The sequence below is a fragment of the Microtus ochrogaster genome, chromosome 6 (genome assembly GCF_000317375.1).
Source record: "Microtus ochrogaster isolate Prairie Vole_2 chromosome 6, MicOch1.0, whole genome shotgun sequence".
Classification (NCBI taxonomy): domain Eukaryota; kingdom Metazoa; phylum Chordata; class Mammalia; order Rodentia; family Cricetidae; genus Microtus; species Microtus ochrogaster.
This window is the reverse complement of record NC_022013.1, coordinates 73,449,611-73,475,612: the sequence shown is the minus strand read 5'-3', so window position 1 is coordinate 73,475,612 and position 26,002 is coordinate 73,449,611. Positions and strand designations below refer to the sequence as shown.

The 26,002-nt window shown below is 43.3% G+C and overlaps 1 protein-coding gene across 6 annotated transcripts in view; it reads right to left on the bottom strand.

Moving 5' to 3' along the window:
- Window positions 1-8,267: 8,267 nt before the first annotated feature.
- The window catches only part of Gpatch2 (G-patch domain containing 2), a 154,281-nt gene continuing 136,546 nt past the window's right edge, over window positions 8,268-26,002 (bottom strand). For 4 of the 6 annotated variants that reach the window (XM_005348849.3, XM_026779787.1, XM_026779785.1 and 1 more), the window contains 2 exons: window positions 19,603-19,691; window positions 9,510-12,797 (listed from right to left, as the gene is read on the bottom strand). In XM_005348849.3, coding sequence (XP_005348906.1) covers window positions 12,577-12,797; window positions 19,603-19,691 — 310 coding nt within the window. In that variant the 3' untranslated portion in view covers window positions 9,510-12,576. Of the gene's footprint in view, window positions 8,831-9,509; window positions 12,798-19,602; window positions 19,692-26,002 lie in introns of those variants that run through there. The other 2 variants (XR_003377044.1, XM_026779788.1) reach the window with 2 other exon arrangements.

Below are 26,002 nucleotides of genomic sequence, written 5' to 3'. Positions count from 1 at the left end.
TATAGACACCTCAGATTCAAGCTTTTATTTCTACATCAGAATGTGGTCAGCAGCAGGTTCAACATTGGTAAACTGCAGGTGCCAGCCAACTTCACAAAAGGTGACGTGCAGGGGAATGTGTGTGACTTACTCTCCTGTCACCTCTGGCGGATATCTTGTTTACAGATCTCCGTGAACTTTCCTCTTAGTCAAGAAATGAGAGAAATAAAATCAGGCAAATAGCGCTTCTCACACTGGGTGTGGAAACAAAGCTTTTGTTGGCTTTCTCTAAAGTGTGAAGCAGTTTTAAACATCCCTCTCTGTACAGAGTTTGCATCCATGGATTCTCTCACCTTCACTTACCTGTTGACCCAGAGAGTTAAATTTCAATTATGAATTAGTTCTTAGGTAACTATTTAACTGAAAATGAATATATGCATTTTGGGGGCTGAAAAGCTAGTTTCTACATTAGAATATAAAAATCTATCAATCTATCAATCTATCTATCTGTCTGTCTGTCTGTCTGTCTGTCTATCTACCTATCTATCTGATGTGGGATTCCCCTCTCTTTGCTGTGAATACCATTGGTTAATAAAGAAACTGGATTGGCCTGATAGGGTAGAACAGAGAAAACTAAACTGAATGCTGGGAGAAGGAAGGCAGGAAGAGAAGCCATGGAGCTGCCACCAGAGACAGACATGTTGAAACCTTGTCAGTAGGCCATGAGCCTCATGGTAAAATATAAAATAATGGAGATGGGTTAATTCTAGATGTAAGAGGTAGCTAGCAATATGCTTAAATAATTGGCCAAGCAGTGATTTAATTAATACAGTTTCTGTGTGGTTACTTTGGGAGTCTGTGCGGCTGGGAAATGAACAAGTGGAGGGCAGCCGGGAACAGACAAGTGGCTTCCTTACTACATCTATCTATCCATCAACTTTCACAGAGAAGCAATTAAGAATCAATCATCCTGTCAAAGAAAATAAAAATGTTATTTTCACTTTGTTAGTAACTGTTTAGAAGGTAATTACATAAAAATAAATATAAATAAAAATTATATTAGAACTAGGAAGTGGTTCAGTCAGTCAAAGCCCTGGAGTATAAGCATAAGGTTAAAGTCCCAGCATCCATGTAAAAAGCTGTTCATGACAGTGCTGGGGTTGGACATCATTGGACCACTAGCCAGTCTATCCAACTGAGCGGTATAGGAGGTTCTTCTGTCTATGTATTGCTTTTATTGGTTGAATAAAGAAACTGCCTTGGCCTTTTGATAGGGCAGCACTTAGGCAGGCAGAGTAGACAGAACGGAATGCTGGGAGGAAGAAGGGCAGTGTGGCAGATGCCATGAAGCTCCTGCCTGAGACTGATGCTGGTTAGAATCTTTCCCAGTAAGCCACAACCTCGTGGTATTACACAGATTGGTAGAAATGGGTTAAATCAAGATGTGAGAGTTAGCCAATAAGAGGCTAGAGATAATGGGCTAGGCAGTGTTTAAATGAATAGAGTTTCTGTATGATTATTTCAGGTGTAAGCTAGCAGGGCGGCTGGGATGAAAAGCAGGCCCACTCCTCCTGTTACAACTGAGGAGCTCCAGGCTCAGTGAGAGACTCTGTCTCAAGAAGTGGGTAAAAGTGAAGGAAGATCCCTGATATAGACCACTGGCTTCCAAATGCATGTGCACTTGTGTGCACACATATAAACACATATGAGAGAAAAAGAATAAAAGTCATTTAAAGGTGAGCTTGGTAGAAAGAGTTTATATTTCACTAGATTAAAAATATACACAGTCTACTGCAAATCTTATAAATTACATGAGATGAAGAATATAGGCAGAGAAAAGGTCATTCCAAAAAGGAACAAAATTGGGGAGCCACTGAGAGAAATAAGAGATTATGAAAAATCTCAGTTGCCAGTAGACAGATCTGTGTGGTTAGGTACGTTGATATTATTTTTCTACGGTGACACAGGGCCTTATAAAGAATTATAACTTTTCTCAACTCTCTTTTTTGAAAGTCCAATGTGAGCAGAGCTCGTGTTCACAGCATGAATCTTTGCGGTACATCTGTTTAGATAAGATTGGTTTCTGTGCCCGTTGGCCAACGTTGGGGCCAGTCTGCTTATGGACTGTTTTGAATATCATTGCGGAATTTATGTTTCTAAAAAAGATCCTAAGTCTCTTATGGGCAGTGAGTACTGTATGAGCTTCATACAGTACTCACAGTAGCCATATGGCGTATGCTCCATAAATACCTAGCAAGCAGCATTTAATTAGAGGACAGGGAGAGGGCACACCCTGCACTGACAGCATACGACTGCCATTGATCTCATTGTGCTCTGCAATGAGCCGTTTGCCTAGCCTAACGACCTGCGAGATGCTTTATTTTCACAGATGCAAAAGTCATATTAAAGAATGGATCCAAAGCCAGGTACAGTGGTGCACACTTGTAATTCCAGCACTTGGAAGGCTGGGGACTGATGCAGGAAAGTCTCATTCCAGGGCAGCCTGCACCGCATAGCTGAAACTTTGTCTCAACAAACTCAGTCCTATCACGGATCCTAGAAAGGTTATAGTCAAACCCTGTATTAACCATATGCAGTCTGGGACACACCAATAAGCATTTCCTGGCCTTATCTATTGCAGCTTTGATTTGGTCATGGAGAAAGATGGTGAACTCTAGGTAGGTTAGGCTATTTCTGCTCAGAGCCAGACAGAGCTGTTGCATTTGGCCATTACACCACAGACTTTGGCTAATTCAGGCTGATTTCTTGTTATACCTCCTTTGGTTGTTTTAATGTTACCCATCAAATTGATGATGTTCTGATTTCCTTATCTCAAACCCTAGCCTCTCCTGCTGAATTTGTATTTGTGTTTACACAAACTATAGTTGTCATGCTCCAGACAGAGGGTACTTTGAAAGAAACCTATCCTTTCCCAGTGTTCCTATCTTTATATTTTTCTTAGGGCTCTTGAGTCCCCTCTGTAGCCACTATCCAGAAAACTGCATTATTCTTTGCTGTTATTTTTCTTAGTCAGGACCCGTAGCCTTTCTTGTCTGTCTTAATTTTCTCTGAACTCATTCCAATTTTTCAGCTTGTATATAGCATGAACGTTGTAGTCCCAGACCCCAGCTCTTTAAAAGAAAAGCCACCCTTTCCTCACTGTTCTGGGAAATCTGCTTGGGCTCCTGGCCAAGACTACACTGCCCAGTTAGTATCATTCTGTTTCTGTGAACAGGAGACTAGCATGTCCTGAGGTGTGTATGTTAGGGGCTATTGTCAGATGCCTACTGTGTAGACCCTATAAATTCTGAATTTATTTTAACTGCAAATGATCTGCGCTAGAATGCTAGTACACTATCTTGTATTTTGAAGGTAATATTGGACATAAATTACAGGTTAAAATGGTATCAAAAGAATAAACATTTAAAACCTTTAAAAATACTTAAAATAAACAAACCATTTAAAAACCTTTGATAAAAACACTATATATAGGCCGATGAGAATATTAGTTTACATCACCAGCTTTTCTTCAGTATTACTTTGAATTGTTAGTAAGTCACCTGTAAATGGTACAGCATTATATATCCGTAAGTATTGCATTATTTGGACTTTCTGATCTTTTAGGAATGAGACTTCTTCTAATCCCACTGCACTAAGGAAGTGCCATGCAGTCTTTATAAACAGGGACTAAGGAGAGGTGCAACACCTGTGAGGCTCACTGGAAGACGATGCATGACATCTCAACACAGAGATGGTACCCACAGCCTTGATGCTTTCTGCTCTAGCGTTTTCTTTTGTACATATTGACACAGAAACCAGGAGTGTTGTGCATTTCCTGAACTGGGGTGGGGGTAGACCAGCTTTGAACACAGGTCACCCAACCCCTGTAACTTGCTGGCCTCTGCTCTTTGGTTTCTTCTCCCTGACAGAAGGAGCCCTGGGCCTCCTAAGTGACAGGCTTGAAGCAGGTGGAGGGGTGGCTGGAGGAACGGGGAAGTTGCTGATGAGGGGCTCCAGTAGCAGCCACTAGCACTGGCTGCCTCCAGCAAACAGTAGTGGGTTTATTTGCTTGACTGTGATAAGCCAGAAGTCACAGATGGGACAGGAAGACTGAAGGACATGGGCTCAAATGGTCTTTTATAGCTTTGCTATGCTCCATTTTACTCTGTAAAAACTGTAAAATGGTTCAGTGAAAAATGCCATATATCATGTTCATTAACATATTTAAAAAGTACAGCAGTACTCTGATTAGTTTCCAACTTCAGTCTTCCTTTGAAATAATGGGCCCTCTTTAGATAGTAATGGTGGGGTTAATACTTGATGCTGTCAGGCACGATTTAAAAAAATAAAAGGAAATATGAGGCCGAGTGTTTTAGCATGCTCTTTCACTACAGGACAGAACTTTATTAAAGCATTAGAAGCCACAGCCACGCCTTAAAGACTACATCCTTAGCTGACTGCAAAATCAGCGGGAATCCAATAGGTCAAGTCCAAGGGTTCTTTGCGGTGTTTTACAATGCATTTCAGTATTATCCAACATCCAGCAGTGAGTTAGTATTATATGAATGTAACAGGAAGTCTCTTAATTTAGCCTGTGCAAAAAAGGGGCATTTATTATAAGATAAAGGGGAGCCTTCTGGGACCAAGACTAAGTTCTCAGGAAAGAATTATAACCGTGGTAGAATGCTCAGGAGTCCCCTATTAGCCAGACAGGCCATTTTACCTTCTTGTTTGCTCACATAAAATCTAAAAATGGGACAATCGACTGTTATTAAGACTTCAGATTTGTTTTATCTGAATCTATGATGGGTATTTAATAAATACTGGTCTAAGTACTTCAGCTTTTATGCCACCTCCCCCCCCCCGCCCCGTTAAGTATTTAATGATCTGTAAATAAGAAGTTGAGAGAGTGCCATCGAAAGGGATCCCACCCTCCTTCACAACACGACAGAGTTTAACAGGTTTAGGCCTACACAGTAAGTATCCCGTCCAATTTGTAGAGTGGGTCCCAGGGAAGATAGGCCATGCTTTCCACAGAGAGATCTCTGAGGCCAAAAGGAACTCACCTTCCTCCAGTCTCTCCACTCCTCACTCACTCCTATGATCCATTTCTATACTCTTTGCTTCTCTCCTTCACAATGGCTCTTCCATTCCACATGCCTGTCTTAACAAGACTGGATGAGTTTGACCTCTGTCTTCAGCAGAGCTGAAAGCTGGTAGAGCTGAGATGGGTTCTCAGGAAGAGCCTGGGCAGGCGGCCCAGCAGGTTCCACTAGAAGAGCCCACGCCTAGATATGGGCAGAAGTTTGCTGACGCAAACTTTCCAGGAAAGCTTCAATTGCAACCTTATTCACAGGTGCCTCTTTGAGAAGAGAGTTTGAAAATACCAATTTTAAAAAAAGTGCCCTCCTGGTGATTCTTACACACTGCAGTCGGAAAGTACTGTTCTAGAACATAGTGTCAAAAACACTGTGGAAAGACAGAATTTCGGGATGAGAAAAATCATACAAACTGGGTTTTCTGGGTGCTGAGCCAGATGTATTCAATACCAGATCTGGTACTGGTTCTATATTTCAGTCTTGGGCCTATGGGCGGCAGAGGTCAAGAGGGTCACAGAGAGTCAGAGGCCAAGGCAGGCACACTGATATCCCTGCAGGAGCTATAGACAGCCAGGAAGAAGCTTTTCATTGGCTGTTAGTGACTGAGTTCTGGTTTTACTCTTTACATATTTCCAATAGAATGTAGCTTTCAGAGATTTGTTTATATTTGTGTGTATGCATGTGTCTGTGGATATGTAGATTAGGTGCCACCAAAGGCCATGAGAAGATGTCAGACGCCCTGGAGCTGGAGCTTTTGTGACCTGCATGACAGAGGTGCTGGGAACCAAACCTGGGTCTCCTGCAAGAACAGCAAGCTCTCTCAAGCACTGATCAACCTCTCCAGCTCTGAATATGTTTTTAAAACCGGATCTCATCTGGAGTCACCGAAGCTTATTACTAACGGTATGTACTCCCATTGCCATGGCATTAGACTGTTAGCTGGAAAGTGGAAAATGAGTGAACCCTCTGGCTATACTCTCCCCCAGCCCTTTAGACAAGAGCATACAAACAAGAACTCACCACCTCTTTAGCAGAGCCAAAGGTAGCTAGGTGCAAGGATCTACTATGCGCCAATGTGTGGCTCCACTCGGTAAGATTATAAAATCTTACAAGGTAGCTACTGTTATCCCCAGATTCAGCAAAGGATGTGAGAGCAGCACCAGTGAGCACATACAGGAACGGTGCCAGGTAGACCTGCCGGCCATTCTAACGCGCAGCTCCAGTCCCATCTCACCACGCAGTCTTCTCCGACATTCCTCTTCTTAAAAACTAGTTTCATGGTTCAAAACTTACATTGTCGTCACCTTATAGCTGGGAAGCACACTGCCATGGGTAGAGGAGAGAACCTTCCCTGGTTCTTCCTGCCTCTCTGCGAGATTAAGGGACAGCCCAACACTGGCGGTGGCGGAGACTCAACGGAATGCAGAGCATACTACTTTGATATTTAAGTCTGGACATGTTCCGCACTAAGGACACACGGTAGAGAAAGTTCACGCTCATCCAATACACATGTGCTTTCTTACTGTGGGGAGCTTCTCCATGACTCAGTCCTGGGATGCTGCTCAGCTTTGTTCCCCAGAGGCTTCATTTTCCTTATCAGCACCCTCAGTCTCTCAATTGCTAACTGGCCTGGGAAGGGCTAGAAGGCACCCTAGGAGGAGGAACACACGGGGCAGCAGGCACTTTCTAGTCTATAAGCATGAAATGTGGCTGGGGAGGTGATAAAAAAAAAATGGGTTATTTCTCAAGATGGTCCTTCATAGAAGTCGGTGCTCCAAGAATTCTCCTTCTTCTGATAATGTAATTCTCAGTGCACGCCTGTGTTGTCAGGACGGTCCTGTCTGTGAAAATGCCTTAATGGCACTTCCCTGAATGGAGGAACAAATGATGAGAAAGACTTTTTGTCTGATGTAGTCAGAAGTCTCTGGGATTTAATCCTAGATCCTCTTCATGGCTGAGCTAGCCATTCAAAATTAAAATGAACCTTTCATCCATGTGTATCATAAATGGGCATTTATCAGGATTATATGATTTTGCAACCCATCTGAATACATAACCAGAATTTGTTTTCTTTCCGTTTCACTATGTAATTACCATGCAACAATAACAAAAGTGACATGTTTGAAGAACAGATAAAATGCTGTAAATTGGCCAGTAATGGTGATATTTCCTCATCTTCTGGAAAATCCATTTATTCTCTCTCAACAAATCAAGGCATTGTCAGCCCATCCTCATCTTGTGGCCAGAGGGGCTCCACCAATTTCTGGATGCGAGTCAGTCCAGGAATGCAGATGAGGCCAACTAACGGAGGCTTTCAGAACAGGCTGCTGGTCTTCGCTTGCCTCAATTTCTAAATCATCCGTAATGGGGCCAAGACCTCCCAAGCACTAAAAAGAGCGAGCTGACACGCTGGACAAACTGTTAATTTTTTCCTGAAGAAGCTGCTGTATTGCACATCTGTCACTGCGGTGCAGACAATTACTCACTGAGTCGGGGAGGGAAAATCTGCCGCTTGTTTCTAGCTGAGTTGTTAAGGGGCCTCGTGGAGAAACACAATGGCCTGAGAGGCAGAACACACCGGCTTCCAGTGTGCATGGCAATTCATCTCTCAGTCTGGGGATTGTCCTGCGATATCATATCAGGTGGAATGGACCCGGATGGGCTTTCAAAGGCATTAGATATAACTGGATGGAAACACAGGCACAGGAAGATGTGAGTCAAGACTCATGGCCTACACGCCAATAACTAGGCTGCCAGACTCTTCAAGTGTCCTGTTAGGAATGCTGTGGCTTTGCATGCCAGCCTTCACACCTTTACCGTGTGCACCCAAGTGCTTCACATACCCCGACACTCTCTAGGAAAGGCTTCCTCGCCACGGACCACAGATCACCTACACTGGTTCTGTACACAACTACTCAGTAGAACCTGCTCTATCCTCTTTTCCCTTTCTTCTAGGTCATTTGTCCATCCCAACTGTGCAGTTCTGGCATATGAACAAGTTCACTTATATTAGAGTTTTCAGAACTCTTTTTAATTCTGAGAAGTATATCTTCAGTTAGTTTTATTTTTAATTCTGTATTAACTAAAGAATGATGCGTGAGAAAGAAATGAACATTTCTTAGATTTTTGTTTTTTGAGACAGAATTTCCTGTAGCCCAGGTTGGCTTCAAACTCACTCTGTAGCTGAGACTGGCCTTGAACTCCTGAATCTCCTGACTGCTAGGACTCTAGTGACGGGCAAACAGACTCAAGATAACGGGGCTGTTTCTACTTGGGCTCGTGTTTTAATCACACTTGGGCTGAGAAGTCAAGGATGATACAGACTGTTAATGTGTCTGATTTACTGGGAAAGGTCACACCACGGTGGGGGCACCAGCAACGACAAAACAGACATCCTTCTGATGGTGTCTAACCTGTCCTCAGAACGGAAGTACACAGCTGGGGTTCTGGTGATGTAGCAGTGAGGGCTGAGAGTCAGAGGGAGATTTAAATCATGCGATGACTCAAAGCCAGGGCACAGGCTGATGTACAGAGAAGACACACGGACGTGGCAACAGTAGATCATAATCCTGGCAGGTAATGGCAGCAACTCGCCAGACACAAATCCAAGGCTCCTTAAGGTGTCGGCTGTGTAAAGCAATGAGTCCTTGCTCTGGATGGACTCAGCAGCAGGGGCCTTCATGGTCCACTTGTTGGCTGACTTTCTATCACCGTAAGCCTGTTACATAGATGAGTGTTTAGTGCCTGTTGAACTAAAAAACAAACAGACAAAAACAACTTACTGTAACAACTCAACTCATTTTTGTGCAAGAAAAGATCCTATCCCCGCAAAAAGTGAATTTTCTTTTCTTGCAAACCACAATCAACAGTTACAGAACATTTTAAGCGTCTCAGGAGGTCATGAGAGAAAGTGAGGCATGCTGCCCTGGTCACGTGATCCCAGCTGGGGAGAAAACTAAAGGTCAGTGCATTCCAGTTTCAGAGGGAACAAAAACACGGAAGTGTGGAAGAACAGGTTACAATTAGTTATCAATAAATTTGTGAGTCAGATACATTGCCAAATTTTTCTTTAAAATTTTTTTGAGACACTGAAAATCCCCAGAGCTTAAAAGCAATGAATTATATTTTTAAATGTTAACTGTCAGCCACTACAGTGGGTCGGACCCAGAGCCTCGGCAGGCTATGTCAGCACTCTTCCACTGAACAGAATACCTCCAAAATATGGTCATGGTATTTTCAGCCCCAGATCTCATGACTTTGGATGTAGGAGAGAAGGGCTGGAGATTTGTCCTAGTGGTAGGGCACTTATCTGGTGTGCAGAAGGCCTTGGGTTCAATCCAGACCAACGCAAAACAACAAGCAGAAAGAAATCAGAAGGAATAAAGGGTAAGAAGAAAATATGCGAACAAAGGCATTAGAAATAATGTTCTCAACACTGTGCTTTATTATTTCAGTTCTTTGTTGAACTAATAATAGTTTCCTACAAAAAAAATCAAAGTATTCCTTGCTAACAACTTCATTTTACAGTACCAATGTAGACCATTTCTCTTTCTGAAAAACAAAATACAAGTTAAAGTGGTTTTAAAAGTATTCCAACAATTTCTCTCTTATGAAGCATCTGCTCAAAATGAAATGCACTGAATACCAATTTGAAACATTAAACATGAATGAAGGGCAGAATTTGTCAATCCCGTCTATATACTGCATACAAATGTGGGCTGCAAACGCACCTGTGTGCACACATGCACAGATGCATATTTAACCCTGCCGTCTTAACTTCTTCTGTCTGCTTAATCACTACAGCCAGGAGTCCCAAACCACTGTGTTCAAACATGGAGCCCAGTTTATGGGCAGGCTGCACTTAGCAATGGATTTCCATTGATATTTATTTATGAGACAAGGTCTCACTATGTAGCCATGTATGTCCTGGAACTCACTATATAGATTAGATTGGTCTTGGACTCATGGCAATTGTCCTACCTTAATCTCCCAGTTTCTGGGAATATAGGTGGGTGCTAGCATAGCTGGCCACTTTTAATGTCACTACATCATTTAAAAACAAAAGGAAGTGGATTTGAGGGGAATATACCCTTATACATTTTACTCAGGAAAGGAAAAGGGAGGAAATGATCACAATCCACGACTGCCTGACATCAAATACACACAGTGTGGAGTCACACTGCTCATGCAGCCATGCTCGGATTCTCTGGCTACTGTACTGAGTGGATGGGAAGGGAAGAAACCCTAACTGGTTACCTTTCAGACAGCAGCGTGCTTCGTAAGGAAGCAGAGGAACTCTCAACACTTTTTAAAGGAGCTATAAATAATACACTTAAAATCACAAATTCCTTTGATGATGGTGGTGCATGAGGCAATTTGAACTGACAAAAATGTATTACTCTCTATTAAACATAAACCAGTGAAATTCTCGTCCTGAGCAGACATTTGACTTGCACTAACGTTTCCTATTTCAATTGTTCACTCCTCAGCGGTGGTTAGGTGGAGCAGAGAATCCCAAAGCCTGCTGACCTTCATAAGGACCTGGATGCTGAAGGGGTTCTGTGGGCAGACTGGGGTGCATGGGGCTGTCTCTTCTAATGTCAGTGACCATTTGCTCTACACAGATAAACACTAGGAGAATATAAACTGTTCTCAGCCACCTGTGAGTCACAGAGTTTCTAGTGTGAAAAGTAGAACTTTGGTGTCAGAGCAGCTTCGGGAGCACCTTCCCAAGGCTCCCACCATCTGGAGGTCAGCGATGGAAGGCACTCAGAAAGACCAGTGACCGCTGGAGGCCCCACTGGCTCGGTGTGGGCTGCTCCATGCAGCCTCTAGAACAAGGAAACGTGAAAATAGCAGCCACTTCCTTTGAAGCTTGGAACCAAGAGTGCAATGGCCTGTTTCTCATTGGCTCAAAACTGAGCTGTTAAAAATCTGAGGGCTTTAAAAGACCTTCAAGAAATGAAATTCAAACAATGAAAAGCAAACAACTTTGGAATAGACCCTTGAGTATAGTATACTAGTATAATCTCTTCCATCTTCATGCCCACATGAATACAATAAGCATTTAGGAAGACAACTATTAAAAATGGCGACAAACTTGTACAAGTAGCAGTGCTTCACCCAACACAAGGGTTCCAAGAGAGCGCACCCAGGTGTCTACCTGTCCTCTCCTAGGCAGCCCACCTCTTACCACACTACTCCCAGGGAAGACGATTCCTAGAAGAAATGCAGATGCTTACCAAACTACAGGGGCTGCATTTTCGATAGCGGACCACGTAGGAAAGGTCTGGTACCTTTTGAAACCTTTCTACTGCCTTAAAAAATATTAAAAAAATATTTTCAACTTAAAAAAATTGAAGCCCACACTGCTTTTGGTCAAGTGTAGACTTACGTGGGTTCTCTCAACCTTTACTGAACCAGTAGAGATGATGGTAAGCAATAATAATTACCAGGGTTTTTAATGACAAGCATAACAAATGAGTATTTTCTGAACAAAGACTGACTCAGAAATACCTCAGTAATGGGATGGAAGGAACATGCTGTTTTGCTTAATTGTAAAGTGTTTTAATCTGAGAATGACAGGTCCCCTAAGTTTCTCCTGTTCCTCAGGGAGCAGGTTTGGCCACTGCCAGACATCCTGGTTATTGGAAAAGCTACTTAAATCTTCAAGTACTGACTCAAGAGTCTAATAATTTACTTCAGTGACTAAAACCTTCAATCGTCTTTCTTACTCTCAGAGCTGATCCTTAAAAAATACCAGCCTTTGGGAAGAGGTAGACATCCAGAGGGCAAGGTTTACAGTTCAGTCAGCATGAATTTAAAAAACACGTTTTTCTTTTAGTAACTATTTTTTGCTCTAAATGAGGTAAGATTTATCAACTGCACTGGAGTCATGTTGAGGGCACTCTGGTGACGAGGACAAGCTTAACTTTTACCAAATGTCTGAGGGAAATACTGATTACTGTTTGCCCGCTGTGAATTCATGCTACATTATTGAAAGAATTAATGGGCATCATTGCTATGAATCCTTATGAGAGCCAAAGTCAAGGAATGTGAGCTTACCAAGCCTTTCCCAGATGTGCCTGGGACTCCCTGGACGGATGTGGTGGGGATGGAGGCAGACAGAACTACCTAGTGTAGGCATCATGAGAAACTTGATCCTTTCGGCCTAGTTTGTCTGGGTATCACACACATGCGTGGAGTGAGCCAGGCAGCAGCACGAACTGACGTCTGGGATCAAATAAATAAGAGACCAACTGTTCTTCACATCTAGAAACTTCTGGAAATCATGAGGAAACATAAAGGGTTGAGGTTTGTATTTCAGCACCATGAACTGTGATGGAATCCCATTTCTACCACTGAGGCAGGACACTACGCAGCCTGGAAGCTAGCTAGAGGCGACGCAGAGGTCAGCTTCACACCAGAAAGCTTTGTGATCACTTCAGAACAATGGGCCTGGAACAGAAACTACAAGTTTTCTTCCTTTCTCTTCTGCTCAGGTGGGCTTTCCCGTCGTGGGGGTGGAGCCGGTGGGAGTGCTTTTTGGTAGAGGAAATCCAAGTCCTAAGCCTTTAGGCCTCTGCACAGCTTGAACTGGCTCAGCGATCCCTCTGCCATCTCGCCCGAGGCCCGAGCCAGGTGTCCAGCCCATACTCTGAAGCATGCGGTTCCCAATGTTGCTCTCTAGGATCGGCTGGGCGTTTTCACCCACAATTCCTGAAATGAAAACATGAGAGCCCACAGGTGAAGATCTACCCAGGGCTGAGAAACTCGAGCCCTAGGGCCTTTGTGTCCTCACTCACCACACAGGCATCCTGCAGGGTCCGCTGCCTACCTTACAGAGAGCCACAAGCCAGATGGCTCATGGATGTCAAGGTTCTAGAAAACTGGAAGCACACCACAACCAGATGGGTTTTCACTGCCTCATGGGCTGTTGTAAAAACACAAATTATCCTGCAATACCTTTCATTTGCTCTGGACCCTGGAGGTAGTAAAACCAAACCAAACCAAAATGTAACTTGTTGTATCCTGAATTCCTAAGAATGTACGCTTGTGCAGGTGTGACTTAATGCATGTCTCATAGGCCAGAGGCTGACATCCATGCTCTTCCTCTACTTCCTCTACTTGGCTTTCTGAGACAGTGTCTTTGACTGAGCCTGGAGCTTGGTGACTCTGTGGATCCCAGATAGCGAGCACCTGCACTCCTCTGTCTGTCTCCAGCCCTGGGGTTATCGGCCCACGCCACAGTGCTGAGCTTTAACATGGATGCTGGCAAACTCAGCTCAGGCCCCCATGCTTATCTTCTCCTAACTCTTCATCTTTATTGTTCAGTCTACCACAGCCCTTAACTCTGCACCCAGCCTTCTCCTTATAGGTCCATGTTTCAACGGCTATAGAAGCAGCTAACATGGGAATGATCCAGAAAAAGAACAGTGATGATTTCTTCATGATGGTTCTTCCTGAGACCAGATGGAAGCTCCCTCTCTTCATAGACCCACAGGATGCCAGCCCCTGAGTCTGGGCTGTCTCTGTTGTGAAATGTGGACAGTGTTCTCCCAAACAGAGGCTGAGATGGACAGCTTGGCACTCTCAGTGGCTCTCCAGCTGGTTGCTACATCTTACCTTCTACTTACACTCCATGCACTGTCATCACTGCTGATGTGTTTCCTGCCTGACCGGCAATGATGACAGCCAACTTCTCAGGCTTACACCCTTTGACCACGATAGAGAAAGCTAGGACCCTGTCCTCCAAGGAATACATGGCCCAGAGGATCCCCAAGCACCAACACTGACAATAACCAATACCCAAGGGCTCCAGACTATAGCAACTCTACAGGCTCTGCTGTGGATGGGTTACATGGATGAGATTTGTTACTGCTCTTCAGACTCTACACACACATTTTCATGTGTCCTTTGCATTTCATAGTGGGCAAGATCAATCGGCATAGAGCCAATGATATCTCCTATCTGGTATTCCGAGGAACCGAAGTGGGTTGATCTCCCTGCCTTGAAGAACCAGGCAAAGTGCTGCAGATACACTTAAAAACGGACCCTGTCTTATTTAATACAGAGCAACCATCAACTGAACATTAAGCTACCTATCCAAGATGCCTATATTCTTCATCTTCAGGGCTTTAGGACAGTAGTAACAGTTTTTGCCACTTGAGAAGTTCATTGCATTCAATATGGCTTAAGCTACTGCAAAAATCAGTGATTATACGAATTATTAGCTAATTGAAACAGGTCAAAGGGCTGGAGACACCTCAGTGTTAGATGCCAAACGTGAGCAGGGTTCTAGGTTTGATGCCCATGACCTCAAGAAACACATACCTTAACATGTGTCAGGAAAGCCTGCCATGACCCGTGGCTTGACGACAACACTGGAGTCTATGCCAGTTCCTTGGCTAACCCAAGTACCAGCTTGAATCAATACACAGACTACGACTTAGAGATTGTGAAAAAGAAAGGATGGAGGACATGAAAAACGGACCACTGCGTTACAAAAAATTAAAGAAAAACATTTGGTTAATGTTTTGGTAAATATAGCAAAAAAAAAAAAACCCCAACAACGTCAAAAACAAACAACCAAGTTTTTATTTCAAAACAGCAACTGGGGTGGCTACCTGGAGCCTGTAAAGCTGCAGAGCAGATGCTAGTGAGCACCTTACTAGTAGGTGAACACCGTGCTAGTACACTCGCTCAGCTCCAGATTTTCAGTGAAAGCAACAGGCTAATTTAATTCTGTGAATAAGCTGAACTCAAGTCAAGGGTCTGATGCTGCCCTTGGCGACACATCTGGTTGAACAGATTTTAGGGACAAAGACTGCAGAAATTCAGCTTTAATTGAGAAAAGAAAAGGAAAAATGTATGAGGCCAACTGAAAGCATCTCTGGAAATTGCTACACGATGGCCAAACCGAGTCTTAAGTCAAACAGTGAAAACGATGTATCAGTGATTTTAAAATGCTGGCACAGAAGCATGGGGGCCTGCAGCAACGGTTATTCTGCTTCTACAATTATACGTTTATAAAATGTCAAAGACCTTGTTCTTTCTCATTGTTTACAATGTTGTTTAATTTTTTTAACTTCATGAAAATAGAATCAAATAAAGCAATATCTCGTATTTGGAACAAAAAAACAAAAGACAGTGATTTCTAAATTTGCTGTATTCCCATATAGATCAGTGGGAAATGACCAAAAGGAAGGGCCACTTCACTTCCCATGAACTGATTCTGAAAGGCAAGACCCTGCTGCTCTGTCTTGTTCTGTGAGAGGAAAACCCAGGAGTCGAACATTTGCATTAGCACAGCCCACCCCACAGTCATGTCCCCTTTTCTCGGGCTCCCAGCACTGACCCATCTTGTAGGTCCTTTCATAGAATGCTCTCCTTGCATGGGGTTGTGGCAAATGTAGCCACATTCTTTTTCCTACACCAGGTCTAGCCTGTCTGCTGGGTCCCCCGAGTCTACTGAAGTAGAGCATGTCTTCCCCTTAGCCCTTTTGCAGAGCGGAGTGTGGTGGAGGGCAATTCACTTGCCTAATTGGCTCAAGAGATGAAAATCTTGCATCAGCCTCTCTTAGCCACTAATCTATCCAGCTGACTGCAAGCCTAATTGGCAGCTTGTTGAGTAATTTGGCTCCTAAAGCATTGTATTGATGTTGGATCAACATCCAGTGGAAGAGGAGGTGACAGGCTGCTTCCCATGTAACAGCAAGCATGTGCCTGTCCCGTCCCTGCCCTGTATTCAGAAGTTATTAGTTCTCCCCCCTTCTTTCCAGTCTTTGCTAGCCAGCAGAGGCTCGGGGATGTTATTAGCTATGTTATTCCCAACTGTGAGCTCTATTATATTCTCAGTATCTATGTTAGGGACAAGAAGTAAGAATATGCTAGTGGTTACTACGGTTGGTCAAATGTTTCACTTATTTGCTTTTTATTTTATTTTATTCTGAGGTGCTGGGGATGGAATCCAGAACCTTGGTAATGTTCGCACACTATCACCAGTGTGTGCTATCCAGCTTTGCATTTAGGTTTTAAACAATGAAAAGCATTTAGATTTGAGTGAAAATATAATGTAAAACCAGTTTCTTTTCTTAAGTGATGAAACCCTAAAATGAAAGACATGATAGGCTTTTATTGTGTTTGGAGGAGTGTTCTTTGCAATGGATATTTAGGTTATAGCAAACAAAACAGGCCAGGCAGCAGCCACTGCAAACAGCACTAAACTCAGTGTGGCGGAGTGGAAAATACCCAGGTATAGTTGGCAACATATCTCAACAACGGTACTTAACAATTTTAACGACAAATCCTTAATAATCTAGGACTTCTACCAAAAACTAAGACCAAGCCACTGCCACTGACTGCCTGTAAGAAGTGAAGTGTGACAATGGTCTTCCTCTGTTGCTCACTGCTTTTCTGCACCTTTACAGATGACATTTCTCAGACTACAGAATGCACTCTGCTGGCAAGCCTCTGGCTTCAGTACTCCTGAATTTCACAATAGTAAATCTACATCCTTGGCTGGAGATACACACTGGCTTTGGTGTGTGACTTTGAAGGAGGAAGAGAATAAGCCATACATTAAAAAAGTCAATATCTAACCATATCAATATTCATTTTCCATTGTCAATACTGAATACAAAGGTGAAAGAGCAGTAAATAAGCGAAAGCAGTGAAATAAATTTGGTGTTCCTGTCACAATTAATAAATGTGCAAACAATGCCATGGCTGGCACAGCCTTCTAAAGAGACTGAATCTGTTCAGCACAACTGCTAAGAGGACTGGGGGACTTTCTCCACTTTAGCCACATCACAATCAGATCTGGGGTTTAATTTCATAGGGATTCAGAGTGCCTTACAGATATTGCCATTTTCGTGAATGTATTATACAAATGTTCATGCTGACAGTCATCAACTTCTACGGATCCAATGTGGGATGGCAAATGAAAAGTTCCTAATTATACATTTCCAGCAAGCTTTCGCTAAGCCTTTTTTTTTTTTTTACTATATCTGCTATTTGTTTTCACAATAAACTACAGAGAAATCAGAGAGAATTACAAGCAATATCTACCTGTCCATCTCTGACTCTATTTCACATGAGGAGTTTTTCTTTTGGCTTTTCCTCATTTAGATTCAATGCTGATGAAAAGGAAGTAACATGAGTGTACATGAGGGAAGTGTGTACATGAGTGTACATGAGGGAAGTGTGTACATCAGGGAAGTGTGTACATGAGTGTACATCAGGGAAGTGTGTACATGAGGGAAGTGTGTACATGAGTGTACATGAGGGAAGTGTGTACATGAGTGTACATGAGGGAAGTGTGTCTTTTGGAAGGTTTGGAAGGACCTGTGAACACAGTCAGAACAAACATGGGTGTATGCATGTGTATATATACACTGAGGCCAGAGGAGGCATTTGGTGTTCCACTGCCCCTCTCAACCCATGAGGCTCTGTTCCATGAACCTGGAGCGAAGCTGGTCCTAAGCAAGCCCTAGTCACTGATGCCCTGGTCTCTGTCCTCTGCACCATTGGAGATACTGGCACTCGTGGATGGGTCTAGCTCTTTGGGTGGCTTCCGGTACCTGAACTTAGGTACCAGTATCTGCACAGCATGTGCTCTTACCCAGTGAGCCATTTATTGAGCCTCAAAACTACTTTTTCAAGAGGAATTCTACAGGTCAATACAGTCTGGGAAATGTATTGATGCAATGGACACTGTTTTCTTTGACTAATTTTGCTGCAGAATTTGAAAACAGCAATTTTCATGGACAAAGTGATATCCAATATCTAACCTCACTATCCAACTGTATTTATGCAATGGCTTTTCTGACTGCATTTGGACAAGCACCTTCACTCAGGGCTGGGTCATTAGTGTTAGAAGGTATTCTCTTGAAACTAAGGACTTGCCCCAAATACCTGCATATATTCCTCTCTGAAAGGAACTGCTGCACACAGATTTGAAAGTACACTTAAAATAAGTGACATTTTAGCAACTAACTAAACAAACACAAAACCAAAATAATAATGACAAACCCCACCATATTAAATGCCTATAAACTTTATTCCATAAGCTAAAATCTAGTAGTAAAATGAAAGTCCCAAATCTTAAAAGGTCTCAACAGACTCAGCAGAAAAACAGTATCTGGAATATGCTGGCACATGCTCAGCACAGGCTTACGAACAAAGGACTGCTTTAGGCTACAGTTAAAGTGTGGATCTAAGTTCTTCATGGTTTCCTCTAATGCCTTGAGCTCTGAAGTCAAAACCTCTTGTACAAAGGACCATGTGACCCCTTCTGGTTCCCACTTCACATAGGTGCTACATCTCAGGGCCTGGTCCAGCTTCTGCTTTGTTACTGTGGCCACACGGGACCATTAGTAACATTCCTAGGACTTGTCCTGCTGTGGCTTCTGCCACTGAGGTCAAAGTTCACTGGGAATGGAAATGTTGAGGAATCCTGTTCCAGCCTTAGGGGAGGCTGGAAACTCTTATCACATCTATTTGACCTAAAATGTGGTTACATGGAGAGATAATACATATTACAAGTATTTCATGAATATTGTACATTCCTCCCAGTAATAGCTGGGTGCATCTTCTATAAATTTCAGATACATAGTTGGGTTCAAGTCAGTACATCCAAGAGAGGTCTCTTTTGTCATTTATTTTATATTAGTGTACGTTAGTTGTACAAAATAATAGGTTTTGCTATGATATATTTTTTCTTGCACATGATGTGTTTTGATGGGACTACTCTCCTATCACCCCATCCTACCCCCGTGGTCCTTTTCTTCTTCTCGGACATGACACTTTTGATAACTGGATGGCATTTGTGACACGTGACCTATCTAGCTTTGTCTCTGCCCTTTGCTAGGGAGATCCCAGGCATCATCTCTTAATGTAAAAGGACAAACACTTCACAATATCCTGTAAGTTCACTTACGCTGCACACAGCAGAGTTCTAATTAGAGCATGGCTGCAGAGCCCGCGTGTCTACTACCCAATGCCATGCATCTTATTTAAGCCTAGGCTTCTGTTTGGAAGGGTAGGCTGGTTATTTCAGAAAGGAAGAGAAGGAAAAGTGAGGAACAAGAGCAAAAGGAGGTCTTCATATATGCTCAGAATAAGTATAGTCATAAGACAGTGGCTATCCTGTACCAACCACTCAGGTCTAGTAATCACATGGTCTTAGGTAGTGAGCTATTTGTCAGTTCATCTGCCTACTTCATTTCCTCTGCAAGTTTGAAAATTTCCTCAAGCCAGCCAAAGACACAGTTTTGGAGGGTTTTGCAGCTTTGCTGCATCTCACTCATTTGGGTGTGTGCACAGCACGTGTGTCATTGATTAGCCACTTACAAGGTCCACACGGTGAAAGACTATACATCCTAATGTAAAGGCAAATGATCTGCGTTACAATTTCTTGCAACCATGCTTCTCTTGCAGGGAAGTGATTATGGATCGCCTATGTTTTGTTTGTGGTGATTTATGCCTTCTGCATTTGTGCTCCTCCCCTCCCGCTTCATTTTACCTGCTGTAGTAGGTCCCGGCAAAGGGGCAGCTTTTCTTCTCCTTTTGATGTCTCCTGTACACAAGGATCCTAAATGCATGCTTGTTTGCCTACAAGTAATTATCAGAAGAAATAAAAATTATTAACAAAGGAGGGGGAAAATGACACATAAACACACAGCTTGTATAATCTGAACCTAAATCAAAACATTCTCACCAAAGATGGAGCTGCATAGTAAAACCACCAATCTTGTTTATATCGAAACATAATTACGTTTGTTGACAAGCGCTCAGCAGCTAAACGCACCATCATAAATTGTTACTGGGATGAATAATATAAAAGGAATGCTTTTTAATTTTCAAAACTGGCAATCTTTCTGGCTCAACATAAAATCAAGCACTGTTTCTTCTGACAGGAAAATAGCAAAGATTAATTATCTAAAGAGATCACAATATTGTTGCTAGGTTATCAATTGGTTGCTAATGCTTTACTGTCAGGACGACATTTATTACAGGAAAAGTATGATCAATTTCTTTTCGGATATTATGCAGCACTGAATTCTTTTAAAACATTTTAAATAGATGGAAGGAAATGGTGATGTTGTCCTTATAATTCATACAATTAGAATCGTTTAATTATTTACTAGTCAGGAGAGAACAATTTGAATGCATGAATGCCTGTCTGCTGTTCCCAATAGTCGAACATGATCCTAGGCTACAAATGAGATATAAGAACTCAGGGTGGGCCTTGTTATTTTTGGAACCAGTTGTAATTATCCAATTCTGCTTAACTTTAGTCTTCTAGATTAAAAAAGTTTTAGAAAAATAATGGCTCAATTAAAAACCAAAAGGGCTAATGCAAAGAAAGAAAGGATTTAAAAGTCTTCAGACTTTGCAAGCCACAGACAGTTTCTGCGCTCATTTCCAGGGCCATAATCCTTTATGTGAGGTTCGGATAGGGACCAAAGACCACAGAGCAGAAATGAATAAAATATATTTACTAAAGTAATGCTGTTTACTTCTACATAGAGGAATCTGATAGTGGCATGGGATTTTAAACAATCCAAATTGAAAACAGCCAGGTATTTCAGAAATGAAAAGAGAAAAGAGATACAAGTAAAACAGTGGAACATATTTTTACTATGTATACATATATTTAGGTTTACATATAATGAAAAACCATTGCTGACCAAACTGTATACATCTGAACAAATGGTTTGAAACATAGGTGCGGCCACAATGAGTGAGGTAATATGTGAGCAGAAGAGAAAAATAGCATGAAATCTACTTTGTAGTTTAGTAAGAAATAGGCATCTATTAGTTTTCCTTTGTACTAAGCCCAAGTGTTTCCTTGTTACAGAATAAATCTCTATTTAAAAAAAAATTAGTACAGCCAGTTACTTTTGCTTTGCTCTCAAACGGTTATTGTCATACGAAATTATAACATATTTATTAGATTGAAGAGGGAAATCTTGTCTCATGATCTCAAGAAAAATAAATAGTTGTGTTCACATTTATTTTTTAAAATCGCATAAAAATTTTAAGGACTGTAAGGAAACAAGAGACCTATTCTGTTTGTGCAAAATTAACGCAGCAAGCATTTACTAGTATGCACTATACACTCAGCATATGCTTTCATACAGGTGGTGGAAAGGCGGAGGGCAGGGAAGAAGAAATGAAGACATGGGGAGAAAACGGGACCTTCAGTTCTTACTGCAAAATAACTAGGAGTGGTGATGCCAGTGGCAGGGAAGCTCTACTAAACACCAGTGGAGATGACATCATTTAGTTCTGTTAAGCATTCTAAGCACTTGAATGAAGCACACACACACCCTTTGTAGGATTTTCTTTAATGGAAAAGCTATACTTTTGGAGTGTACTCTTTAAATTCTAATTCTATCGGGACAACGTTACAACTGTCAAGCATACAGAGTAGAAGTGACAAGGTACAGTTCCCGTCCTCAGAAAGGTCAAGTAACGGTCTTGAAGGCCAAGTGGCCAAGATCACTTGCAAACTAGAGATCTCACTTTATCCCGTGTGTGATGTTTCTCTGGCTTTTCCTATGAAATTGCAGTAACAGCCGCTTTCTCCCTGTTAATGAAGTCAATAAACTCCAATACTTTCATTTTATATTCTCACAATAGTCATGAGCTTACTTTTTATTGTAAAGAAAAAGTCCCTTGCTTTTCTGTTTGTGTGTTCATGTGTGCACATGCATGTATGTGAACATGTGTATTGGCCAGAAGTCTACCTCGGGTGAAGTTCCTCAGGAGAGTATCCATCTTTTCTCTAGTTGCTGTCCTGGAGCTCACTGACTGAGACTGGCTGTCCAGAGCCCCAGGGAGCCATCACTCTCAGCCTCTCCAGCACTGGGACCTCAGGCACAAGCTGCTGTTATGTCTCACACATATAACCATTTTGCCAATGTAGCTCTTTCCTAGGCCCACTGTAGTCTGCTCGGTTCTCTTTCCCAAAGCCTTGAATCAGGTTTACTTTCTCTAGAGCCTACACAAGACAACTCAGCTATGGTACAGGAGTGCCTAAAAAAATAAAGAGACCATTCTGAAAACAAGAAAATGGTTTTCTATTCCTTTAGGGTGTTGGGCGTGTGTGTGCGCGTCTGTGTGTGATGTATGAGGTTTGTATTTGCCTGTGCATGTGTGAGGAGACCAGAGTCAATGTGGTGTCACCATCGCTCTCCACTTCCTTCTTTGAGACAGGGCCTCTCAGTGAAGCTGGTGATTGCTATTTCAGCTGTACCAGGGGCCAGGGAGTACTGGGAATCTGCCTTCCTCTCCAGCACAGGGGTTGCAGGCCTGAGACATCATGCCCAACTTCTTACATGTGTGTTCGGAATAGTACGCAGTTCATCAGACATGCGCAGCGAACACTTGCCCCATCTACCCTGACTTCCACCCAACACTCTTCTTGCAAAAGGCGTTTAAAGCCCCAGCATTTAAAGGTTTGGAAAGCACTCCTAAGTGAATTCTGTCTTTAACAAGTCACTTCTCACACTATTCAGAATTTATTAGCAAGGCCCACGTAGAAGACTGTGGGAGACAGACGTAAAGAATACCACCGTCTTCTGAAACCTTTGGGAATCTTTGCAAAGCCAACTCTCCTGCCCATCTAGTGCAGGCACACGGCTACAGCCAGAGGTCATGGACTCAGCGACTTAGGATCTGGGCTGCCGATCAGCTAGAGCACAGGCTAGCCCCTCTCTCACCTCACTTCAGACATGGAGTGGGCAGCTACAAACAGCTAGGTCTGTTAACAGCAGCTATGATCTTAATTTAAAAATCAATGTCTGTCTCAAAGGCAGCCTTCAGTCATGTGGTCGTCTGTCTTTGCAAAGCCCTGTACTGAGAGCTTGACTGGGAGGAGGGGCCCCCAGGGCATCTTAAGAACAATATAACATCCCATGAACACATGAAAAGTTAAGATCCTTCTATTATTAGGCACTGTAGAAAAATTGCCCAGGACTGGATTAGTGCATCTGTGTCAGCAACGAAGTTGTCTGTGAAGAAAAGAGAGGGAGACAGGGGTGGTCTGAGGCTTCGCTCAGCACCCTGAGTCGGTACTTGGGGTCAAGGACTGAGTCCACGCTGCAGTCCAGACTCTCCTGTCATCTAGGTGCAAAGGACAAAGAAAGAACTCTGCTTGGATTGAGTTCCCTGCTGAGGACTACTGGAAATGAGGTTTCCATTATTAAACATAAGAAGGCAGAACCCAGAAGCCTTTTAGTTTTGTTTTGTTGCTTAAATAGACTGTGCCTGACTTGTCCCTATTGTTTATGGCAAGAAAGCCTTTCTATGGTGCAGCTGTGGGAAACGGAACATCTCATCATCTAGAGGAAAGAAAAAAGTAATCAAACAAAACGACCACAAAGCCTACGGAGAAGCACCTTGCCGGAGAGCAGTGGCTTTGACGGGCTGACAGCACGGAGGCAGGCCACGTCAAACACAATCACAGTAAAGGCAAGACAACGGGAGCTTGTCTCTTCACGGCACGCGTTTAGAGTCTTTTCAGAGCATTAGGCCTTGTGAAAGCTGCCCCCTGGATACAATGTGTTCCCAAGCAGCCTGGGACACGCTGCAGAGAGAGACAAGCAGATGTGACCATGGCCCTGGCATTTGGCAAGAACGCTCACTGTCAGCTGGGACAATATCCGCCTGGACAGGGCATCAGCTGCACAGAAGTGAGGCGGGTCTGTGGTGTCATGGAGGAGAGCCTGGGTGGCAGAGGGATGGACAGTGCTGGGAAATGCAGCCCTGTGTGATCCCCCTCCTCCAGACTCATAAGGCCACCCCTACCCCTCCCCGCTTACCCAGTGTCAGTATGTCTCCACAAAGTAAACTGAACGGACAGGAGGAGGCTCGAGCCCTGCTCCTCCTGAGCCCTAATGCACACCAAGTATGAGCAACTTTCAGGCAATCTGTTTAACAGAAGGGCTCAAATCCTTGCTTTTCAGTGTTTTCTTTCAAAGCCCCTTTGTCCTCCCCAACTCCTTGTGTGTGTATGCACGTGTATGCATGTGTAGGCCATGTTTGTGTCTCCCTCAATTGATCTCCACTAAGTCAGGGTCTCTCAATGAATACTGAGCTGCCAATCAGGTGAGTCTAGCTAGGCAGCTTGCCTTAGGGAACTCCTGTCTCGACCTCCTGAGGGCTAGGACTGTAGACCTGGTTTATATGTGAGCACTGAGGACTCCAAATTCTGTCCATCCACTGGGCTATCTCTCCAGTCCCTTCCTATGTCAAATCTCCTAGGACATTTGGAATTATTAGTCTACCACAAAGCAGCTCTTGGTGGTGTTGTCCCCTCCACCACTCTCTTACTTTGGTCGCTTGTCTTTACATTCTCCCTCAATCCCAAGCCAAGTCTCCTGAAGTAGGGAACTGGCTGCAGTGATGGGGCTCATGCTGTCCTTGGCTTTATCATCTCACCGAATCTTCCCATATCGTAGTTCCTTCAGAACAAGCCACTTGGACCTCCCTGGTGTTCACATCTGGACTGAAACCATGACTTGTGATGGGGCTGCTTCTGGAATTCCTCAGCAACCTATGTTTATTAACCTTGCATTCTCTGTTCAAAGCTCTCTCCCTGACAGCCCGCAGCCCCTTTCAGCTGCTACTGACAGATCTGTCCTATTAGAGGCTCTAGGAGCAGAGTTCTAATCCTGTCCCCCTTTCTTCCCAACCCACTTTCCTGGCTCTGTACCTGGTTGGTGGCTGCTGTGGAAAATGCTGTGGGAGCTGGCTTACAGTGCTCACCATGGCCAGGTGAGCACCCCTGGGATCAAGGGTGAAATTCCATGCACGTGGCCTCCTAGGGCAGATCCTACATGGTTCTGATCCATGACCAGTGTGGTGGGATGGGGTTCCCGATTAACAGGAGGAGCAGGAGGCTGAAACTGGCCATCTACAGCACACTTAGCTATGCATCGTGGCTTCCATGTGCAATTCAGCACTCAAAAGGCGGAGGCAGGAGCACTGTCATGAATCCCCGACCAGCTAAATGATGAATTCCAGGTCAGCCTGGGCGACAGTGAGACGGTTTCAAAAAATAAAACAATTTCTATGTAATATTTAAAACAGCTATCTATTGTATAGAGAGAGATAGATAGGTTACATTTAATAGTACAACATGATGAACAATAAAATTTAAAATATTAAGTTGGACCCACACAAACCACAAGCCAACAGTGACTGCTTTGCCCTTGAGTGCCTCACCTGCTTTTCCTCTCTTAACCAGACCCCAAACTTCACTCACACAAATGAGGAAACCCACAAGTGCCCTGGGTGATAGGTTCTGAGAACTGTAGAGGGTCACACTAGTGACTGCTTGTGCATGCTAGCATTTCACAGGGATTTTTCTGTTATTATTACTGGATGTCTTGGCAATGAGCCTATAAGAACGTATGTAACATAGACACATGAGAGAACAATGGTAATGACAAATGCAGGTTGCTGGGCAGAGAGGGTGAATTTGTGCTGTAGGCTGTCAAGCTTACAGCTGGGGAGACCAGGAGTCATTCAGTCAGCACGGGCTGACTAGTGGGGACTTTAAAGCCTTGGGGGATATATTAGATATTCCTATGTAAAGTGTGTGGCACAGCTGGCACACACAGTGACAGCTATTGCTCCTACTACACCACCGTGCCAGCTTTACAGGTAAGCAGCCCAGGGCACAGGAAAGGTAAAAACAATTTATCTAGGTTCAAACAGTTAACGGAAGAAAAAGCATGCCACCATAGTCCACCTGGAGGTCCCCTCGGTGAGTTGTCCCTCAACACACCACACAAGCGTGTGATGCGACAAACCACTGCAGATGCACACACCTGTATCAATATGCTGTAATAACAAACCATCGCAGATGGACATACCTGTATCAATATGCTGTAATAACAAACCATGGCAGA